The sequence below is a fragment of the Anoplophora glabripennis genome, unplaced genomic scaffold (genome assembly GCF_000390285.2).
Source record: "Anoplophora glabripennis isolate ALB-LARVAE unplaced genomic scaffold, Agla_2.0 scaffold418, whole genome shotgun sequence".
NCBI classification, from domain to species: Eukaryota; Metazoa; Arthropoda; class Insecta; order Coleoptera; family Cerambycidae; genus Anoplophora; species Anoplophora glabripennis.
The window spans coordinates 338,626-361,761 of NW_019416647.1; the positions used below are offsets into that span (position 1 = coordinate 338,626).

The window sequence follows — 23,136 nt, forward strand, 5'->3', positions numbered from 1 at the left end:
CCAAACTGTCCACACGCGTTGCTACCAACTGATTTTTCACGACCAAATATAAACTTCAAAAGTCACTACCGCGATATTCGAATTTGGGAAATCGTCTATGAAATTAAATTTAATATGTTTATGAAATAATAAATTATTGTTTATATAAAAATATTAAAATAATTCTGAACTGTCTAAATTTTATAAGAACTTAAGTTAGGTAAGTAACTAAAAACCTTGTTATAATAACATAACGTTTTCACAGCTGCACCGAGGAGAATCTAAAATTAGTTCTACAATATCCAATTCGAGTAGTTATTTTTGTCTGTCCATTTTCTTTATTTTACAAAAAGGTAAATATTTAGTAATTTATATATTTGCAGGTAGGTAATTCTGAAAGATGTTAAATGGCCTCGAAAACAGTTTACATATAAATAAATAATTTAAAGCCGTGGGTAGAGCAAAACATGGTGGAAGTTACGCAAGCGCATAATCTATCTCAAATTGTATGGGAGTAAATTTACCCATACCTAAACCAAGCAAGTATGTATATACATGCGGCATAAGGAATGAGGTAAAATTGTTATCTCTATTTGTATTGTTTACATTTATTCCTAAAATATCCATAAAATTCAATCGAAATCAGAACAATATTAAAAAATATATATTTCTATAGGTATTAATTCAATTTCATTTTCGAAAGCAATTTAAGGTAGACTATCCTTAAAGGGCGGGACAATTTAAAATAATACATTCATTGAATACGCATGCTATTTGAACGTGCGGCGCTAGTCGCGTTTTCATTTTCGGCGTCTTGGTTTTAAACTTGTAGCTTTGGTGTCACTGTATTTTTATAAATTTTACTCTATAAATAAGAGTAACTAACTGCCAGTATGTCAGGAGATACATCTTCTAGAAAAGTAAAAAGATTTTCAGAATCCGATAGGAGTTCAGATTTCGATGCAGCTACTCAAAAAGCCCTCGAAGAAATTGATGTGTGTCAGAACGATATTGACAATATAAATGAAAAAGCCAGTGAGGAAATTCTTAAAGTCGAACAAAAGTATAATCAACTTCGAAAGCCTTTCTTCGATAAAAGAAATCATATTATCAGCAATATTCCTAATTTCTGGATAACAGCTGTATCCTTTTCACCTGTCATTTGTTTAACATAACCCTATATTTGCTTAAAGTTTTCCTTAATCCTTATTATGTTAGATAATGAACCATCCAGATTTGAGCGCTCTCTTAGATGATTCTGAAGAAGATTGCCTCCATCATTTAACTAAACTGGAAGTTGAAGAATTTGAAGACATAAAATCCGGTTACTGGATAAAATTTTATTTTGAGGAAAATCCATATTTTGAAAATGCAGTTATCACGAAGGAATACCATTTAGGCTGTGGTAATTGTAATTAATTAATATTTTTGTTAACCCATTTCTGGAATCACAAATAGTTATTCTGTACAAATAAAAAAGTTGTGGTTGGAATGATTAATTGAAAATATAGATAGTTATTTTTAAGTTCTGTTATAAGTTCAAGAACGTGTTGCTTGATTCTTTTTATGTCCCAAAGTTTTAATGAACCGGATGTATAAAGCCACTGGTTTCTGAGGTACAGGGTGTTGGAATTAATGAAAATATCACATTTTTCAAATTTCCTTGATGTTGATGAAACGAGCTAGTAACTTAACTAAAGACAAATATTTGGTGAATTGAATACAAATACGTCAACCAGTGACGAAAATACTGGGGGGGGAGCACTATCATTGAAAACCTCAGAATTTCTACGTCATTAAGTTTTTTTGGTTTGGTTAGTGCATTTGATAATTTCATAATTGTATTTCAATGAAAAAAGATACATTTTTTTGATATGTTTTGTTTGAAAAACATGACATTAACAAGTTGCCCCATAGTTAAATCGAAAATGATTATGAAACATTTCTACAAAAAATATTTCTAGGAATTTTTATTTCAAACAAATACCTATAAAATATAATCATCGAAATTTCAAAAATATCGTTATAGAAATTTTTATTTATCTGTGGAATAATTCCCAAAAAATTTAATTTTTTAAGGCTTTTGATGGTACATTTAAATTTATTCATTTAAAAAATTTCAAACAAATATGTCCTTTACATTTTTTTATGTGAATTGAATACTTTTAGAGATTTTTAGTTTATTTATTCTTGGCTTATTTTAAACTAAAAAAAAAACTTGAAAATATCCTGTTTTTTTTTTAATAAAGTGTAAGATATCATTTTTCTTTCAAATACAATTAGGAATTAAATTCTACCAATGAATTTATTTAAAATTCAGTGGTGACAAAAATTCTGAAGTTTTTAATGATACTATCTTCCGGTATCTTCGCGGCTAGTTGACATATTTCTATACCAATTCAATCAATGAATTTTTACCTTTAATTAGTTAAACCACTACAAGTTTCACCGATCTATGTAAAATATAATTAGCGATATGTATTTGAAAGAAAAAAATATTTTTTTAAATTTCAACACGCTATCTCTCATAAACAAGTAATAGACGTCATTAAGACTTTTTGCAAGGAACACACATCATCATCGTCATAAAATACCCTGTATAGATATAAATTTATTGTTTAAATATACATGGTGTTCCACCTAAGAGGAATTCTTCTGTAACTCTGTAACTGTAAAATTGTTAAAAAAATGGTTTTAGTAAAAGTTGTCTAGAATCGTGTGAGCCATGTAAAGAAAATATTTTTAGGTTTACAGAGTGTTTAATTTTGCGTGGGCGTTACATAACTTTGTTAGTTTAAATGCTCTGTATATTATTGCATTTTTGAATTCCTTGGTTAATATTAGGTAGAGTTTATTAAATGTACATAGTGTTTAAAACTTACCGTTTTTGAGAGATTCAGTTGTCTTTAAAAAAAAAATCACGATTTTAGCTCACTAAATGAAGCTAGATAGCATCTAAACCATAAGAGTTGGAAACCTGCAATTTTCACAGTTCGTTTTGACATAAATTACTCCATCTTGTCATCCGTGAACAAAACGTGTACATTATTCAAACTCGGAGAAACTGAGACCTACATTTAATAATCTTACGAGTTGAAAAACTTTTTGAAAATTGAATGCCCTTTCGACTGATGTAATACTGTCCATACTTATCTCTAACAGTTTTCCAGAAAAATCAGGTTCTTTTCTAAAGTTCGAAAATGTAGCCATGTAACAGCGTCAAGAAGGCAAACTTTGAAATTTCATATGACATTTCATTGCCTTACGACACTATGTGGAGTAGTGCCGACAATTCAAAGAAACGTCAATGATATTTTGTTTATATAAAAACTATAATGGTGTTTTTTTGGTCAAAATGTAATGTAATTTTATCATCTCACAACTCACAGATATGATAATGTTGTAACTTTTGTTAAAATGTATGTATATTTGTTATAAACATGTTAACAGACTTATTATAATTATTAAAAATACATGACAAATCAGTGCATGTATTCAAACCGTTTGATTTTCTAATAGAAACTTGAACATCTTACATATTCAGAATTGATTACATTGTAAATTAAAAAAAAAATTGAAAGCATCTTCATCAAGCAAATATTGTGAAGAACTTAAAAATTTTAAAACTTACTGTCTACATATACTTTGGCAAAGGTTTACTTTTGAGATTCCTTTTCGATTTATTTATTTTTCTTGAGTTCAGTGATACTGCAAGTTGAAAGGTACAGAACTACTGAGTAAAAGATTGTTTTCAAAGTAAAAATGTATAAATACATAAGTGTTTAAACTTATTAGACAAATGTTTAACATATTAGGGATTTGAAATTATAAAAATTACTTAATTCTGTTATTTTTTTATTAAACAGATATTGCAAAGATATCACAGTTGTTTTAAGTTGTTTAGAATCCAATTTTATTACCATTTATCAATTTTTGGAGCAATTAAAGAAAATAAATTAATTTTTACGAAATTGTCAATAAAAATCGCCTCTACAACTGTATGTGACCATAAAATTTAATTATAAACAACTTTTTTGACACAATTTTGTGAAATATTTGTTTTCATCCCTAAAAGACACTGTTTGGAAAAAAATCATTCGTATCGTACGTCCCAATGAAATTTTAAGGTTCTTAATGGGCCACACTGTTTATAAAAATTTAACAATAAGAATTTTCTGTATACAGGGTTATTCAGAACTTATCAAAAAAAAAAAAATTCTGGATGTATAGGGGACCCTTACAAATACAATTTTGTAAAGAAAAAATCAAAAAGGGCAGTTCGAAAATGATTTAAAAATACACTTCTGCACGGCACTGGAAACTGGTCCACTGTAAAATCTAACCTCGCACAATGTGACCGCTATGGCGGTGTGATAAAAACGGACAAAAAATTTCGCAAGGAAAGAAATAAATAGAATTTTATAGCACCTATTTTATATCGGCAAATTCAAATGCTTTTGCCTTTATTAATTCATAAAATTAATTTGTGTTTTTAAATAATAAAATCATTTGTCATCCCCAATATTACAACAACAATTGTTCAAAATTTTATCCACCAACGTGTAAACACATTTGGGTCCGTCTTACTTTCTACGAACTAACACAAATACTTCACCATAATGCAAATGTTGTCTTGCTTCACCATAAATTAAAACGATATCCATCAACTCCGAGTTGCTATACATGCAAACCATTTTTGACACTAACTACTAAAAAACTGTTGTAAACACCACAGATAAGAGGCAAACACTATCGCAACGACGGATTTCAGTATTCGGAGTCGCTAAGGCCACGTGGCTCTCCACGCATATTGCGAGTGTCGCTAGAGACTTCAGTTGTCCAGCTATGTAGTGGTTGAATGTACTATAACTTCAATAATTTTTTTCTCGGAAACTAAGGATTTTACAAAAATTTTTTTTACGATATTGACTCCATTTCTCATGCCGCATCTACTCCCAAATTTTTTTAATAAGTTGTGAATCACCCTGTATAATTAGGTAAAAAATATCTACTTAAATTTTTTCAGCCACCCCAACTTCTGAGAGCACACAGATCATATGGAAGGAAGGATGCACTTTGGGTCAAACCTCAGAAATAAGTAGAGGAGGAAGAAAACGGCGCCACGAACCGTCTAAGACATTCTTCGGTTGGTTTAACGATAATATTGATCCGTATACGGATGATATTGCTGAAGTTATAAAGGATGATTTATGGCTAAATCCTCTTCAATATTATTTGGTGCCAGATGTTGAAGGAGATGGAGAGAATGGTATGGAACAAGAAGATGGTAGTAGTAGTACTGAAGTTGAGGAAAATGTAGACGATGATGAAAATAAATCTACCAGTCAGCGTAAGTAATAATGTAGGTAGATTTTATATTATTATTACTGGTTTTACTAATTTATGACATTGTGTACTGTTATCCTAAGAATACATTTTTAGTGCGTATACGCTTTTTGATAACTTTTTATATGAAAAATTTATATTTAGTGTATTACAAATAAAGTAGATTACAGTACATGTTTCTTTTTCAATGTTGCTGAGCGAAATTTAATAGGTAATAGTTTTTTAGAAGAGGGAAAATATTAAACTGTTATAGTTGTGATTCTTAATTTCTTGTAAAACTTTTATTTCAATAAATAATGATTTAGTTTTTTGTGTATGTAAATTGTTTCATTATGGTCTTAGGATGACACAATATTTCATAGAAATTAAACTGTGATTATTAAGTTCCAGGAGGTAGGTCAGCTTGATTTCTATCAGAAATTAGGAAAGAAGAAAATTTGGTTAAATTTTTAATAAAACATTTTTATAACATTTGCGGCACTTAATATGTCTTGTAATGTTTTACTTAGTCCAGAGCAGAATGTTATTACTAAGGAGCACATATTATCATTTACACTTATTGTTATTATATTTTTTTTATACAACTATAAGTGTACTGGACCCTTTTTATAAACTCTTGGATTTTACATTAGTAATTATCCTTTTTTTTATTCATAGTTTTTGTTTTAAGACAATAAGTATATGAGTAGGTATAATACATGATACAAATACTAAGAGATATGATATTGTGCATACTACTCACGGCAATGTTATGACACACGTAGATATCAAATAGTTTTTGGATATTATTTGTGTGGGACTGATGAGCAGTGCCATTAATAATGCCAACCCATTTTTATGGTTTGGTTGTACGTTCTAAAGTAAAGTAAATTTCATGTTTATATTATGTGTGTTTTTGATTGTTGTATCACACTTTTGATTCCTGTGGTGATTATTATCTATTAATGACATCCTGAAATGTGTTTTGTACTTGGTTGTACAACAGACAACTGAAGCAAATTGTTTAATAAGGACATATTTTTCATTTTCCAAATAACAAAAATATTTTAAAAATTTGGGTTGGAGCTTACATACTTATCAAAAATACTCGGATTTATTTCAGGTATTTCAGCACATCAGACTAGTTAGTTCCAGAAGTCGCTAAATTAAAAAAATAATAATAAGAGCTACCAAATGATTAATGAAACGGTTTTATTAGCAAATTTTTGTCAAACAATATGTCAGAACTGAAGGCTTATGCAGTTATTGAGATATTGTAACCAGTTTTAATTTATTAGATAGGTAATCATGAACAGTTAGCATAAACTTTAATAATACACTACTTAAATCAGAGTTAGTTCACAGAAATATCTTACTTTCTAGTCGTTGTATCATGGGTACAATATATATTTCTTTAAATACTTTTGAATCATATTTGTTAAAAAAATAAAAAAAAAAATCAGTACTAGTGTTGTTTTTTCCTGTCATATCCTCCTCTGTCTTTTTAAGTTTAATGTATTTTGAATGTATTTTGTTTCATTTTGAAAATCTTTATTCTTTAATACAAAATTTGAAAGCATAGCCTTCATATGTTACAAAGTTCTTTTGTTACAAAAGGATTACATAGATGTCAGTTTCCTTGAATTTTATTTTCATTTATAATTCAGTGTGTTTTGAAAATAGATGCCATACATTCAGGGACTGGTAGAACATAAAAGAATTTGGTGATAATTAGCTAGTAACGTATTATCGTATTCCAAGTCCAGAATGCATTTCAAATTCCACTCAACTTTCGAATCTGACGTACAAAGCCATTTGCAGATACCTTTTGCACAGAAAGCCCGTCCAAAAGTAGTTGCTGTTATTCGAAAACGTCTAGTAGACCATTTCGAAATTATCATCCATATTTCGAATTCAACTGTCAATTCAACTGTCGAAACTCCACAGAGCTGCAAACTGTTCCTAACACCCCGAGCTGCCACATACGACACATGGAGCAGAATAACCGCCGATAACCATTGTGAGACACCCTAAAATTTCATTTCAGCTTCGAATTTTTCCATAAAAAACTCGGGAATGCCACAAAATTCGTGCTAAGACACGAGATCGGATTGCCTTACATAAATCTAAACCGAACAGCAGTCCCCGAGAATTTGCAGAGCCACCTCGAAGTAGAATGGAACTTTGACCCTGAATCTTGCAGTTCTATAACCAGAGCAGAAGTCTCTGGCAATAATAATAAGAGTAACTCTAGATATTAGTAAAATTCTCATACGTAATAATGTAACGAAGAGAGAAACAAATCCCTCCCGTTTATGGCTGCACTTTCTATGCCCCTGACACAATAGCACTCAACAAAACATGGTAGACTCGTTTAAGTGTGTTCATTGGAGCCAGACCAGATGATCGCCATACTTCTACCACAGACAATATAGTTTCGCTCCAAACCGCGCTTTAACTGCTGGAAATTGGCAACACAAAAATAATGCAGGTTCTTCTGAGCTGGCATAAAATAAAATTTGACATGGTAACTGTTCTACTCTGTAATAGGCGACAGTTCTAGCGATTCCAATGTGTGGCAGTGTGTTGCCATATGTACTGGGCATATTATAAATTTTAGAGGTTTGCTGTGGACATGTCCTGAGGACATTTTTCAAGATTGAATAGTTGTATGCACATGCACGGAATTATTTGTTGCATTCATAATTACCGCAAAAAATTTTTGTAATTTTGTCGGTAATTGTTTAACTGACAATTTACATTTTAAAAATATACCTACTTTTATATGTCCATATTTTATTATTTTTGGCAAAGTTAACGATTAGTAAATAGTAATCAGTTGATTCTAAATTTAATATTTAATACACAAATAGTTTATATATGAAGTATGATGTCAAAATCAACAGTTTGGTTATATTTTTCTGAATTAAGTACAGATCATTATAAATGTAACAAAAACAATTTTTAAGAATTCCAGTAGGATGGAAAACATTTAAATAAGTGTATTGGCTGTCCGGGGAAAATTAGAAACCAGTTTATAAAAAAAGTCTAAAGGTAGGTAATAAAGTAATAAAATATTTCGACACATATTCATTAGAATAAAAGTAATATTTTGCTTTGTGTACCCTCAAGCAGTGACCTGTAAAAACATGATGTCACTCATAGGTGCCTTATTAGATTCAAGGTCAAAAGTACTTTTCCCGACATGTCCGGACATTTCATCGACATGTTTGTAACACACTTTTCCGAAAAGTGCCCATCTCTAATAAATTTAATTACCTACGTAATTGAAGAGTTACATGAAGCTTATATTTTGTTTGGAAACATTTGTGCTAACTAAAATAAATCAAGTTAGAATTAAAACTATGAATTTGCCTTATTAATTGCACAGACCCACAAAAAAGAAAGCTGAAAATACCAGAGACTAGACTCACCTATCCTTATGTATTTTGACGCGCTGAAACAGAATTCGGAGTCAAAAATGCTCCATCTCCCTCCAATTTTTTTTTAAATCGCGAAAGCTACCCCAAAAACACGGAAAATCTTTCTCGCTTGAGCTCGGGTCCAAAGGTTGAAATAAATGTGAGAACCAGCACAATAAGACTATTTTATATGTATTTTGACGAGCTAAAACCGAATCCTCAGATACAATCCCTGTTTAGAAAATTTAAATTTAAGGAAATGGAACGCCGGTACCAAGGACGATGGGATGTTAATATGATGGACGATTTTTGTTGGATGCTTAAAAGGGAGTCCGAGCCAGATAGCAGAAAAAGAAAAATGTATCCACTACACAGATCATTTGAAGATAAAAGAGTACGATAAAAAAAAAGAGAGAATGTTAAGATCCGAGACAATAATACGGGATTTTCCGTATTTTTGGGATGATTTTCGCGATTTAAAAAAAACTGGAGGGTGCTAGAGCAATTTTCCCACTAAACACGAAACGTAAATGAAACGTTGCAAATGAGATGTTTTACTAAACATTTGAAACATTAACTAGAAACGTTTCTGTTTCATTACAGAAATGTATCACTTGAAAACTTCTTTAGTGAAACATAGACGAAACGTTTCAATTGAAGAGAGTTTCAAACATTACTCGAAACATTCCCTTTCGATCTCGAAAACATAACAGACGAACAACCCTTTGCTTTTTTTGCTTATCTTATGGAACATTCGACATTAGTTAAATTTTGCTCCCAATCCCCAATCCCTCTCAAGCGTTAGTTCATTTGCCTTTGTTATACAAACAGACATAAACAGAAAAAAATTGTGCTGGCATATTTATAACAAGAACAAGTCTAGAAAAAATGTATGTTCGTGACTTCCGTAGACTGCGCGTAATAGCCCGAGTTTGTTTCCCGTGATCCCGTGTGTCGTTTTCAATTCGTAATTCGTATTATGTTAGGTTAGGTTTGCGGTTTGCCAGTTTGCCTTGATTCGTTGTTCTCCATCTTTACTTTGATAATTTGTAGTGTGTGCAGTTGTGGTTATTGTAAGGTGCATATAAAATAATTAATATTAATACAATATGTTTAAAACGATATGTGTAAAGAGATTTCCAATTTTGCGACACATCTACCTAAACATAGTTATACCCACTACCTATTATAGACGAGGACAAGGGACAAGAACTAAGAAAATGGAATATGGACTATACGTTTCGATATAATTTGATGAGCAACTACTTAGTCAGTGAGAACTATTTGAAATATGGATGAATCAAGTGAAATTGACTTCATTTATTTTATATTTTGTACAAATGTTTATATTTGTTTATGTGTATAGGCATGCTTAAATAAAAGAGTTTAGGTATACCTACAGATATTTATTTTGTCAAGATATCATTTTGTATCCTTATTTCTGCTGCATAATTTATTATTATTACCTATTAAAAGGATAGATGTAATATTGACTACGCGTAGAAGAAATTGTAACTTTATATTATTTTTCAGTATGTAATGTTATTTGTTTTTCATGTACCTACCATTTTAATCGCCACGGTAGCGATAATGGGTGTTTGTTCGCGTTTTTTCAAGTGTAGCCCCCTTCCGCACCGCCTTTGGCTTTGGATTTGGGGGTTGTCTCATTTCTGTGGTGTGTTTTATGTTTATGTTTTTTATGTTTATTTCAAGATTCATAATCATAATTAACTTTTTCTAATTATCAGTTCGTCATTGTTACCATATTCACGATAGTCTCAACATTAGAAAATTTCAATTTTAGAAGCGTATTTGAACAATATAAAATGATGTGTAGCTTTTTTAAAATGCTTCTGATATTGTTTTGTGACATTTTTATTTGTATGATGAATGGCAAAATTCGTAATCCATATTAGAAACTTTTTTCAGTGCCTTCTCAAAAAGAAAGAAATTCTTGGTAAAAGTTGCCGCATCCCCAAACTAGAAGAGCATATTTATTTATTTATTATTTTTTTAATATACAATGTAACAACTTTTTTTAGTTAAATTTTTTGAGAAGTTGTCTGGAGTTCGAATTAAGTCATTCATAATACAAATAGAAATATCACAAAAGAGTATTAGAAATATTTTAAAAATTACTCACACTATTTATACTATTTCAAAAACGCTTTTGAAGTGAAAATTATCTAAAGTTGAGAGCATTATGAGAACAATATGGTAATAAAATTATTATGGGGGAGATTTTTTAATATTTCCAGTCGTTTCCGAGGTACAAGCAAAAAGTGTTTTTGTTTCTGATATTTTGTGTCGCCTCAATGAGCGCTATACTCCGAACCAAGGGGAGTTTTTTTAATATTTCCAGACATTTCCAAGTTACGAGCAAACACTCTTTTTTTTTCTCATATGTTGTGACGTCATAGTTCGATGACGAATGCTATATAAAAAGACCCCACGCTTTAATTTAAAAAAAAATAAAATGGGTTGGTTATTCTGATAATGGAAAATAAAACAATTAAGCTGTATTATTTTATTTAATATTAAAGTTGTATTGTTCAAACTTCATAATACTGTAACATTATAAAAAACTGCTGTTCGGGGTCAGCAACCCCTAATTTAATTGTTAATTTCGCAAATTTCTTTTGAAATTTGTTAGTCTTGAAAGTTTTCTCTGTGGGCCTCTATAAAAATCATCCCCTGAAAAGTGGCATGGGTCTCATACTTTTATCAAAATATAACCACTAAAAAAAAACTCATAGTTGACTTTATAAATAACTATATTAAAAATGAAGAGTCCAAATTCCTATTTCAAAACTTTTATCGATCAGTCTAAAGAAAGTATATCTGAAATAGGTATTCCCCTCTTCATGTACAGCCTCATGTATATTTTTTTGATGAAATAGCGTCGAGTATCCTTTGAAACGTCTGTGATGAGAGTCCTGACCAGAAGCTGTTCGTCGATGATGAGTCCCTGCGCGATCTACCTAGAAAATCATCGTAGTAGTCGTAGTCGGTGGTGATCACGTTGAACTTTGCATAGTACACAGCAGCGAATGCAGAATAAATCAGAAGAGCAGCTGTGAATAGCTGGAAAAATAGAAGCCAATGAGTACAAAAATATTTAAATGACATGCTGAAAAAATAAAAGATACCTACTAATAGGTATTAAAAAAGAAAGATTTTATTTCATTATGTTATATCTTCAGATTCATTAATTTTTAACCGTTTTCTTTTGCACACGAATGATTAAGGCCCTTTTCTGATTCTGACGATAACGAAGATGGTTTATTAGATTATTTTAAGAGTAAAAGTTGTTATGGATGAATATTTTAAAGGACCTATTTTTAGAGATACTGAATATTTGACATATGAATTGGACTTGGGGTGGGCTAGTGATTTAAACAAATTTTCAGTATAGGTAAAAATTCACTACTTTGCAAACTTCTTATATTGCTTGAAATCAAACAAACACTATATCTCGAACACGAAGCGTTTCTGGACTTATGTTTTTTTTCTTATATATGCATTTTTTTGTAATGAAAGTTGCAAATTTTAAAGTTCAGTTGAGACGCCATCGTTCCCATATTTTAACATGTATTTTGAAGAATTATGATGAATCATTGTAAACAAAGTAGTAATTATGCTAGTAAATTACTTTATTTATTTTTTTGCATCACTCAAAAGGCCATATACCGGGTGTCCCATTTTAATTGATACACGTAAATATCTCGTTAGAGAAGCCACCAATCGAAAAATGGCCTAAAATAAAAGTTGTTCAGTTCACAGGGGGAAACCAATTGCTTACCTAGGACTTAACCTTGACCTTACCTTGAAGGTCAACTTCGGAATTTTAAATTTTTAACCTTGGAAATGGATTCAGCAGAAAATTTTACATCCGGATGTGGTCACAACTTTGACCTTGAGGTCAAGGTCAAGGTCACAACGAGTTTAAATGATCGTCACCCTTAAAGCAGCCTCAGAATAAGATGTTGACCTCCAGAATCGATGGGATTTACATCAAGGTACTCAATCACGACCTTCGATTCGTCCTTGACCTCCACTATATCAAAGTCATTTGAAGGTCGACTATAAAAATCAACCTTCACCTCTACAAATGTTGCGAAAGATGTTTGGGAATGAATTTGAAGGTTCACTTTGTTTTCTTTTCTGCCAGGCCGTGTATTACTTAGAGCAGATCTTGGGAAAACGGTAAATTTGTATCCAAGTATGCTGCAAAGTAAGGGATCAAATAAAAAGTTCATTTGAAGATCAGGTGAAGATTTAAATCCAGAATACTAACGTAATGACAACATAATTCGATGGCTCACAAATAGTATGATATTTTTATTTTTTCTCAATTTTTCAGTCAGTCAATTTACTTTGTAACGTACTCATATATCTCTTTTTTCAATTCTCAGACGAAGTTATACCTTGGTTGAGTAACAAGATATTTTTATCATTCTCCTCGCACTCGTTCATAGCTTTATTTTTTCCTACAATTGATAATTATTATTTAGTACCTATTTATTTCATTAATCCGTTGTTCATTTAATATCATATTAAAATATATCTCGTAAAATTGTGTCAATATCAAGTTAAAGTAGAAGCTTGACCACAGTTTGTGCAAACTCAACTTTTTACTCAAGCAAGCAAGCACGGGAAAGCTACACGATTCCGTCATTTTTTTGCGTTGGTGCTGTATTGATGAACATCGATGTTCATATGTCATTACTTCATCCTTGACTTTATTGCATTTTGTGAAGACTGTGCCAATATTACAACGTTAAACCAATATTTCGATTAAGTTTGAGGTAAAATGACAGATTATCCAGCAAACGATATCATTGACATCCTCCTTGTTCTGGGAGAATGTCGCCGTAATTACAGAAGATCCGCAGTGTTATACCGTGAACGCTTCCCAAGACATCGTCATCCTAATGGTAATACTATTCATCTTCTCGAATTCAGAGCTCGACAAGGTCACCTTCGGCGACAGAGAGCTTCAGATTCAATCCCGAACATCTTTCGCAACATTTGTAGAGGTGAAGGTCGATTTTTATAGTCGGTTTCAAATGACTGACAATGTGGAGGTCAAGGACGAATTTCGAGGCTGCTTCAAGAGTGACGAATCATTTAAACTAGTTGTGACCTTGACCTTGACCTCAAGGACAATGCTGTGATCATATCCGGATGTGAACTTTTCTGCTGAATCCATTTCTAAGGTTAAAAATAGGGGCCCCATTTAAAATTCTCAAGTTAACCTTCAATTGACCTTCAAGTTGAGGCCAAGGTCAAATCCTAGGTAAGCATCTGGTTTCCCCCTGTGAACTGAACAACTTTTACTTTAGACCATTTTTCGATTGGTGGCTTCTCTGACGAGATATTTACGTGTATCAATTAAAATGGGACACTTGGTATAACAAATTGAAAACGTAGGATATCTCGTTTGAGAAAACATAGATTTGAAGAACTGAAAAATGTGTAGGGTGTTATATAAAATATATAAATTTGGATTTAAACTGAAAAACCTATAGAAAATTCTCGCATATGACAATGGATTCTACGCAAAAAACTAAATAAAAAAACCTACTAAATAAAAATTTTCGTATATAAGAGGTTATTAAAAATACAGAAAAACGGCCAAGAATTGAAAACGCTTTATGATATGACTCAGAACTGATGGTAATTTCCTGTAATGACTTTACACGAAAACAGAAAGAGCGAATAGGGAACCGCTGGCAGGGATCTTAAATGTAGTGCCCTGAGGGCTGTGACCCCATCGAAATTATTTTTCCCAATTTTATTAATATTATTTTTGCCAACAAATAATTTTTAAAATTTTACATACTACATGTTTTCGGTGTCGCTGAATCCGAATCCAGGTTGTACCAATAACCCCATATAACCTCATAACCCAAGCTGCCAAGTCCTGTTACTTAAGGGCTGTGACATCATCGAAATAATTTTTACCAATTTCATAAATATTTCACACCTCTTCTCAACAATTTTTATTAAGAAAGTTTTTCTACATCTTATTTAAAATATAGGACGATATACAGTGTCGAAAAATTAAACACTGACCTAATTAAGTCTGTAACTCATTTTGTCAACGTTGCTACTTTTGTGTTACTAAAACTTTCATTATTTATATTTCTTTACGCAGCCACACGTCTTCCACCTGTACCTGTTATGATCGCATGGAAGCCATGATCCAAGGAGTCCAGGGACTTGGGTTAGTATACGCGAAATAAAGCTTCATTTGGCATGATATTTTTGAAATTGACGGAGAATCTACTGGACGTGATGAAATTGGGAGTTAATAACGATATAGACTATGTTCCTTGCATCAAATAATCCAACTACTGCGTAACGTTATTATTGGAGTTATAGGGTTAAAGGGTTAGGGGATTATAGGGTTCAATTTATTATGTTTATAGATCCTTAATATATCCCGCGATGAGAGATCAAATCAAACTACTGAGTAATGTGCACAGCTTCCTTTACAAGACCGCGTTGTGTGTAATAGGACTTGACAGTTTGGGTTATGAAGTGATATGGGGTTATTGGTAAAACCTGATGTAATGGGGTTAAATAGATCTCGGATTCGGATTCAGCGACCCCGAAAACATGTAATAGACATAGTCTGACCTTCAGACTCGAAAAACATTTTTTTTGTGTAAAGAAAGTTTTAGTAATGAAAAAGTAGCAACACTGACAAAATGAGTGGCAGACTTAACTGGGTCAGTGTTTAATTTTTCGACATTGTATATCGTCTTATATTTTAAATAAGAAAATATGTAGAATAACTTTCTTAATAAAAATTGTTGAGAAGAGATGATGTGAAAATATTTTTGAAATTGGGAAAAATAATTTCGATGATGTCACAGCCCTTAAGGCGTTAAACCAGGGCCGGATTAACCTATGGTGAGGCCCGGGGCTATAAGCTCTACGCAGGCCCTCTTTCTAAAAAAACCCAATTTTTTCTATGTTCGTGTAATAGCTAATAGCGGACAAATATACTGATAGTTGGCCGCTGTCTAAGTCATCATAGCGCATTAGAAAAGAACCGATTTTTTTCAAGAAAAAATGACATAAGTAAATCGACAAATTTTTAGGAGCGGTTCTTTCAGTGATTTTAAATAAAAAAGGTTATATAAACATGCATCCACAAATCTATAGTTTTTGAGATACAGGGTGTTGAAATTAAAAAAATCAACTCTTCTAAAATATCTCCTAAGACGTTTGATGCAGGATGATGTAACTTACATTAGTCTACCGATTCATCTAATAAAGGGAAAAACCCACAGAATTCGAATACAAATACGCGCATCAAAATATCGTTCATTAAAAACCGTGGAAATTGTGAAAATTGGTAATGTTTCACAAAAAAATCCATACGATTTTTTCTAATAACTATACGATTATAGGACGAAACATTAGAAAAGGAATGGAACCTGACGCTCTTTCTTTTAAGTGAATTTATAAAATAATGTTTTTCTTTCTAAGTTCGCTTTTTTAATTCGATTTTATGTTGAAATTTGGATAAAAAAACATTTTAACTGTTGAATTTTTGTCATAACATAAATGTTATTATATTTTGTTTAGTTTTGTTCGATTAGTCATAAGAAATAGATTTTTTTATATTTTTGTTGTTTGAAATAACAAAATAATATTTTTATCTTTTGTTAATTTGTGCTTGAGTACTAATTTGAAATTTGAGTATTCCGACCAAGAATTTATAAATTTTAATAAAATATTTTTTATATATCTGGAGAAATATACAGGGTGATTCAGTCATAATGTCATTAATTTTAAGAGCAGATAGAGAAAAATGAGTATAATACGATGGAGTGATTAAAAAAAAATTAAATACATATTTAAGTAGAATAAATATATTTTCAAATCTTTATTTAACCCCCTTTTTAGGTTGTTACTGACCGGCTGACGTCAGCCGGTTATTCACAATAATAATTTAAAATGCTATAAATTATTTTTTATAATTATACAATCAACACATTAAATTGTTATTGTTGCCCAGCAAGAACCTCGAGGAGGTCTGAGCATGTCTTGCCAAAAATCAGTTTTTATTAACATCATAATGTTAATTTTTTATTTTGCTGTAAGCCTTCGGGCTTCTGTCTTTATTAAGCCTTCCGGATATGTGGTTAAAATTAATGACATTATGACTGAATCACCCTGTATAAGTATTTGTTTGTTTTAAAATCAAGTTTTTTCAATTTTCTCGTTTTTCTTTCCACCTATTTATTTTTTCGGAAATATTTAAAGGTATAACGTTTTCTACTATCAAAAATGTATTAAAGGTGGAAATAGCTGTCCATCTCCAAATTTTGTCTCTATCCTAATATTTGATCATTTGACCTTGGAAAATATGCAGGCTGTTACAAATTCGCTTCTCACTACAGGGATCTCGGAAACGGCAAGAAATACGAAGTAGCAAAGTTACACAATCAGGGGCAAAAAAAAATGGGGGCAAAGTTACACAATCAGGGGACCAACATTATGCTTCAAAAAAATCAAGGCTAACATAACTGAAAAAAAAAAAACAACACACTTTCTCATGGCAACTTTTTGCCCTATTTTAATATGTAACGTTTCATCTCTCCAGGACCATCATCAACTTCAATTTTTTAAAGCAACCCTGGAAATATTATTACATTTTTTGCAAGCCTTCATGACCCCCAATACTGTACTGCCTCAGCCCGGATCAGATTCAGACGTTTTGTTTCGAAAAAATCATCTTCAATATATTCATTCCAAATTTATTTAAATTTTTTATTAGTTTCAATCCCGTGCTTATAGTTATTTCTAGGTTCCTCGAGTGCTCAAAATACAAACAAATTTCAATCTAATTTTTTTCAGGATATTCATACAAATAGGTACATCGGACATGCTCTTTCACAGTTGAGGTTACAGGTATAGTTCTTCCGAAGTCAGTTGAACATGCATAAAAAAAAACGAGCAATCAAATTTAATGAATTTCATGGGCGTCCCTAAAAAAGTTTTCTGCTAATGATAGAAAATTATAATAATTTGTATATAATGTGTAGAAAATGTCTATTATATGTTCATTTGACCAACAACATATTTTAATTATTTATGTCTTCAAACAATTTTATTATATTGATGGTAAAGGTCTCCAAAATGCCATGTTGTAATAATATTAGTAAAACAAATATCTCTTATTCCTTTCGTAATCGTAATATAGTGATTAATAGAAGGGTGCCTATAATAAATTAAAATTATCTGAATCACACCAAATTCCGCATTCCCGCACTGCACTGCTAGGCGACTTGAATTTTATGACGCAATGGACCAGAGCAACAGTGCGCATTGCTCTTTGCCCGCACGCTCATTCTTCAACTGAGCGTATACATTTCTACCACCTGCACGTTTTGTTCTGATCTGTATATGGGTATGGCTAAATAAATGTGGGAACAAGTTTTTCAAATATTTCAATGCCAAGTTGCTGCTTAGCGACCGAGCCTGGTACATACCTTGAAATTATTGCTTCTTCAATTGACTTCGGAAAAACTATATAATAAATTCCGATCATATTACGCTTATCAACATTTGCCAAAACGGAAACGTTTTTGTACATTTACTGTAAAGTATAATATTCATTTGGAGTTTTGGTTGTTCATATGCATTTTAAGGATTAATTTGTCATAATGAAAATGAAATTGTAATAATGTTTAAATTTTGACGCAACAACTTATCGAATTATGTATGACCAGGTGATGGAGATTAAAATTCTAATAATGTTTTATTGTAACGTGTGATGGTAATAGTTTAAATAACTAGGTAGTTAACAGGGTCTAACGATACTTACGAAAATGTAATAAAATTTCCAACGTATCATTAAAAAAAAATGGAGTTGATGATGGTCCTGGAGAGGCGAAACATTACATATAAAAAATAATTATGCCATTCGATAGAGTGCTAAAAGTTGCCATGAAAAAGTGTTCTTTTTTCAATATCGCCTCAAACAAGGCTGAAATGAAACAGAAACGGATTTCCAAAACTTCGTTTTTTTTTCGAAATATTTCGAAAATTCATCATGTTAGCCTTGATTTTTTAGGTATAATGTTGGTCCCCTGATTATGCAACCTTGCCCCCATTTAAGCTACTTCGTATTTCTTACCGTTTCCCAGATCCCTGTAGTGAGAAGCGAATTTGTAACAGCCTGTATATTACTTATTACCTGGAAAACTGCCCAAAATTTGAAAGATCCTTCATTGATAATGAAGTCATAATATTCAGCCCAAGGATCTTCCTGTACGGCTTTTTGTTCTTCCTTGTGTTCATGTGCGGGCGGATGATCATCATGATCGTGGTAATCCATTTCATCGTTCATCATCATCATCATTCCTCTGGATTGCCTCATACTTGCTTGTGCTTCATCGTAATCTTCTAAGCCTTGTTCATATCTAAAAAAACGGACTTAGTTAAACGTAAATAAAATATTGTAGGTATCTGCTTTCTTTAACCGGTTCATATAAGAGTTATTTTAGATTTTATTGTCGTTATATGAGACCCTAGCGGAATTCGAATTTTCTCAAAATAATTCAATAAACTTTTAAAAAACCAATCACAGGGTACGAATCCCGCAAAAAGTACGAGACTATGGATAAGAAACCGCAGGAGGAAGGCGCAGAGCGGGTAAACAAAATTTCACATTTGTTTCGAAATTTTCACTATTCCAAGTTGGGCGTTTTTCAAGGAGGCCAATTTTTCAGGTCCAACGCAGACACCCCTGTCGATCCCCTGTACAGCTAGCCTAGAATGTGGGTTCGAACGTCAACCCTAGTACCCTGCAGCTTATTAACCAGGCCAGTACGCTCCAAATGTTTTACCCTTGCATTATACATATACAGCTATTATCACTGCTTTCATTTATTGTAAATTAGCTAAAAATTTGTTACCGAGTTAAAAATTTCTCTCAAAAAATTTAACGGGCTCTATGCTCCCATAGTTCTTGTAACTCATACCATCCAGAAGTTTCTGAGCCTACGACGAAGATCCTGAGGGATACAAGCTCTTAAAGCTTCCATATCAGACACGTGGAGACCTCACAATACAAGCTTCCAGTTCTTTCAGGAGACCTCACAAAAATTTACTGCTCCAGCCAAACCAGACAGTGTTAAAAAGATGCGAGAGTGCTCGTCAGAGTTAATAAACTAACTAACTACAATAAAAGAAGACTCAGTCGAAAGCCTCATACAAACACAAAAACTATTGCATTTCAAAGTGTTAGTGCGTTTTAAGTACAAACATTAGAGCGTGGACTCCCAAGGCCAAACAACTCATCATCAGTAGAGGAAGGTCACCTCTTAGCATGCCAGCAGAAAATCGTGGACTCACGTACCGTTGCTTAACCCAGTAACAGTGGTATGGACGTGCAAGACCGCCAGGAGATACAACCGATCTTATTCTACGACATTATCATTATCCTTGACTTTATAAATTCAGTTTTGCGTAACCAGAAATATTCATACAGAAAGAACATAATTTTTTACTATTATACAATAGTCACTACAATATACACAGAAAATTTTGTTGTTTCCGCGGAAAAGTTTTATTTTTCTTTTTACATTACTTTCCCAAAATTTTCGGTTATTCTAAAATAATTTTAGGAGGCAACAACAAATTGTTATACATGAGTATACCATCCAGGGTGGGCCTCCAGTAACGCCTCGGTCGCTAGTGACCAAACGGCAAATGTTATAGAAACCTGTATAGGTGGGTAAGTGTAGGTTGATTACGGCTACATTTTAAAAATATTTTGAAATATACAGGTTGTCCAAGAAAAGCGTACCATATCAAAGTTGTTTTTTTTTAATGGAACACCCTGTATTTTACTGCATATTTGAAAGCACCGTAAAAAAATAGGTGAACTTTATTGAAGGTTCTGCATATCTAGGACTTATTGTTTGTGAGATATTTCAATTTTAGTGAAAATGCAAGCATGGCGGAGAAATTTAATATTAGCAATAAAAAAATGATTTTAAGGAAGCAGCTTTGGAGGGTCTATTTTAGATCCTTGAAATTATAAATTGTTATATTTGTCGTCACTTAGTATTATACAGGGTGTTCAAAAAACTGCTGACTGCTTCTCTCAACTTTAAACAGCAATAACTTGGTTATTTTAAATGGAACACTCAGTATATTTTTACTTTGGGAGTTGGGAAATTTAAAACTCTTTCAAACCGTGTATAGGTTCCCTATACCTATCTCTAACGGTATTGGAGATATTTGTGCCGTTTCGTTTTTTATCGATTTTTTTTGTAAGATGTATCCACGTGTCTTTATCGAGGTCTTTACTGAATTGGTTTGGGTTCTTCTTGATGACGTCTCTTTAAATATAAGGAGAAAAATGTGAATGCAAATAGATGGCACACCTGCACATTTTTCATATTCAGTGAGAAATTATATAAATCGATAATTAAGTAATAAATGAGTAGGTAAGAATGGTTCATGTCAGTGGCTACCACAGGTGTCCAAACCTCTCGTAATGGACTTCTTTGTTTCGGGCTGTATAAAAATATATCTTGTACACAGTGTTCCACCTACTACTTGCGATGATATGAAGGAAAGGATTAGATATGCATTTGCCACAATCACCCCAAATATTCTAAGGAATGTGAGAATATCATTTGAAGATAGAATAAGATGCTGTATTCAAGAGAATGGTTATCAATTCGAACATCTATTAAAATTTTTCTTTGTTTCTTCTAAAAGAAAAATTTTCTTTAATAAATATTTTTCATGTTCATAAATAATTCAGTTACTTACTACAAACATATTTATACAAAATTAATGACATTTTATAATTATTCTGCTTATAAAATAATATTTTTTATTAGAAAACTTTTTTGAATATTGTCATGATAATGATAAAAGGAAATTTTACTTTTAGAAGAAACAAAGAAAAATTTTAATTGATGATCAAATTGATAACCATTCTCTTGAATACAAGCATCTTATTCTATCTTCAAATGATATTCTCACGAAAATCCGTATCTAATCCTTCGCTTTAATATCATCGCAAGTAGTAGGTGTACAATATTTTTTATATAGCTCGCAACAAATAAGTCCATTACGGTGAGGTCTGGACTCCTACATGGCCACTGACATGCACCATTCCTACTTATCCATTTGTTACGAAATTTTCGATTTAAATAATTTCTCACTGAATATGAAAAATTTGCAGGTGCGCCATCTAATTGCATCCTCATTTTTCTCAATATATTTAAAGAAACGTTATCAAGAAGAACCCAAATCAATTCAGTAAAGTCCTCGATAAAGACACCTGGATACATCTTACAAAAAAAATCGATAAAAAATTTAAATTTTAATATTAAATTTTATAAACGGCACAAACATCTCCAATACCGTTAGAGATAGGTATAGAGAACCTATACACGGTTTGAAAGAGTTTTAAATTTCCCAACTCCCAAAGTAAAAATATACTGGGTGTTCCATTTAAAATAACCAAGTTATTGCTGTTTAAAGTAGAGAAGTATTCAGCAGTTTTTTGAACACCCAGTATAAGTGACGACAAATATAACAATTCTTCAAGGATCTAAAATAGACCCTCCAAAGCTGCTTCCTTAAAATAATTTTTTATTGCTAATATTAAATTTCTACGCTAAGCCTGCATTTTCACTAAAATTGAAATATCTCACAAACAATAAGTCCTAGATATGCAGAACCTTTAATAAAGTTCACCTAGTTTGTTACGGTGCTTTCAAAAATGCAGTAAAATACAGGGTGTTCCATTAAAAAAAAATAACTTTGATATGGTACGCTTTTCCTGGACACCCTGTATATTTCAAAATATTTTTAAAATGTAGCCGTAATCAACCTACACATACCCACCTAAACAGGTTTCTATAACATTTGCCGTTTGGTCACTAGCGACCGAGGCGTTACTGGTGGCCTACCCTGTATATTCATAGTTTATCTGAAAAATTAAAAAAAATTGGAAAAGTTTTAATATTAGAACAGTTTTCCATTAAGGATAATTTTAAGGATAGTATATATAATACAATACATAATTGTATACAGGGTGGGTCATTAGTGTGAGAAAGTAAAATAACTCCCTTGTTACTCATAATACAGGAAAAAAGTTTATATAAAAGTTGTACAGAATCAAGAAACCTAAACTACAAAATTAATTTGAAACATACAGGGCGATAGTAAAAACGGGACACGCCAAAGATTACATTTTTTAAATGGAACACCCTGTATATTTTTAAACATGGATTTCCGAGAAAATTCTATATATGGCAATATAAACAGTTTATCATTTTAGTGCGGGGTTACCAAGTTATGTAGAAAATTCTTCGAATTTTGGAAAAAAACATGACCTCGAAGAAGTTGTATTAACTTT

The 23,136-nt window shown here is 31.8% G+C and overlaps 2 protein-coding genes across 3 annotated transcripts; one reads left to right on the forward strand and one right to left on the reverse strand.

Annotated features, from left to right (window-relative positions):
- Positions 1–771: 771 nt before the first annotated feature.
- On the forward strand, positions 772–6,758 carry LOC108910090 (protein SET). Of its 2 annotated transcripts, none has more exons than XM_018714598.1 (4): positions 772–1,121; positions 1,198–1,384; positions 5,006–5,341; positions 5,710–6,758. In XM_018714598.1, exons 1-3 carry the CDS (start codon positions 873–875, stop codon positions 5,335–5,337), a joined length of 768 nt encoding a protein of 255 aa, XP_018570114.1. In that variant the 5' UTR covers positions 772–872; the 3' UTR covers positions 5,338–5,341; positions 5,710–6,758. The 2 variants fall into 2 exon arrangements, with proteins under 2 accessions (XP_018570114.1, XP_018570113.1); XM_018714597.1 differs by having other exon boundaries at positions 5,006–5,329.
- A 4,564-nt stretch (positions 6,759–11,322) lies between these two features.
- On the reverse strand, positions 11,323–19,954 carry LOC108910091. The gene is made up of 3 exons (XM_018714599.1): positions 19,733–19,954; positions 18,946–19,171; positions 11,323–11,810 (listed from the first exon to the last, which is right to left on the reverse strand). The coding sequence occupies exons 2-3, from the start codon at positions 19,126–19,128 to the stop codon at positions 11,601–11,603; spliced, it is 393 nt and encodes a 130-aa protein (XP_018570115.1). The 5' UTR covers positions 19,129–19,171; positions 19,733–19,954; the 3' UTR covers positions 11,323–11,600.
- Positions 19,955–23,136: the final 3,182 nt, after the last annotated feature.

Bases quoted from the DNA above. Each gene is read 5' to 3' on its own strand.
- LOC108910090 (XM_018714597.1), top strand. From the start codon at position 873: ATGTCAGGAGATACATCTTCTAGAAAAGTAAAAAGATTTTCAGAATCC. The intron at 1,122-1,197 runs GTATCCTTTTCA...TTATTATGTTAG, and splicing joins CTAATTTCTGGATAACAGCT to ATAATGAACCATCCAGATTT. The intron at 1,385-5,005 runs GTAATTGTAATT...AAATTTTTTCAG, and splicing joins GGAATACCATTTAGGCTGTG to CCACCCCAACTTCTGAGAGC.
- LOC108910091 (XM_018714599.1), bottom strand. From the start codon at position 19,128: ATGAGGCAATCCAGAGGAATGATGATGATGATGAACGATGAAATGGAT. The intron at 11,811-18,945 runs GTAATAAGTAAT...CTATTTTTCCAG, and splicing joins AATTTTGGGCAGTTTTCCAG to CTATTCACAGCTGCTCTTCT.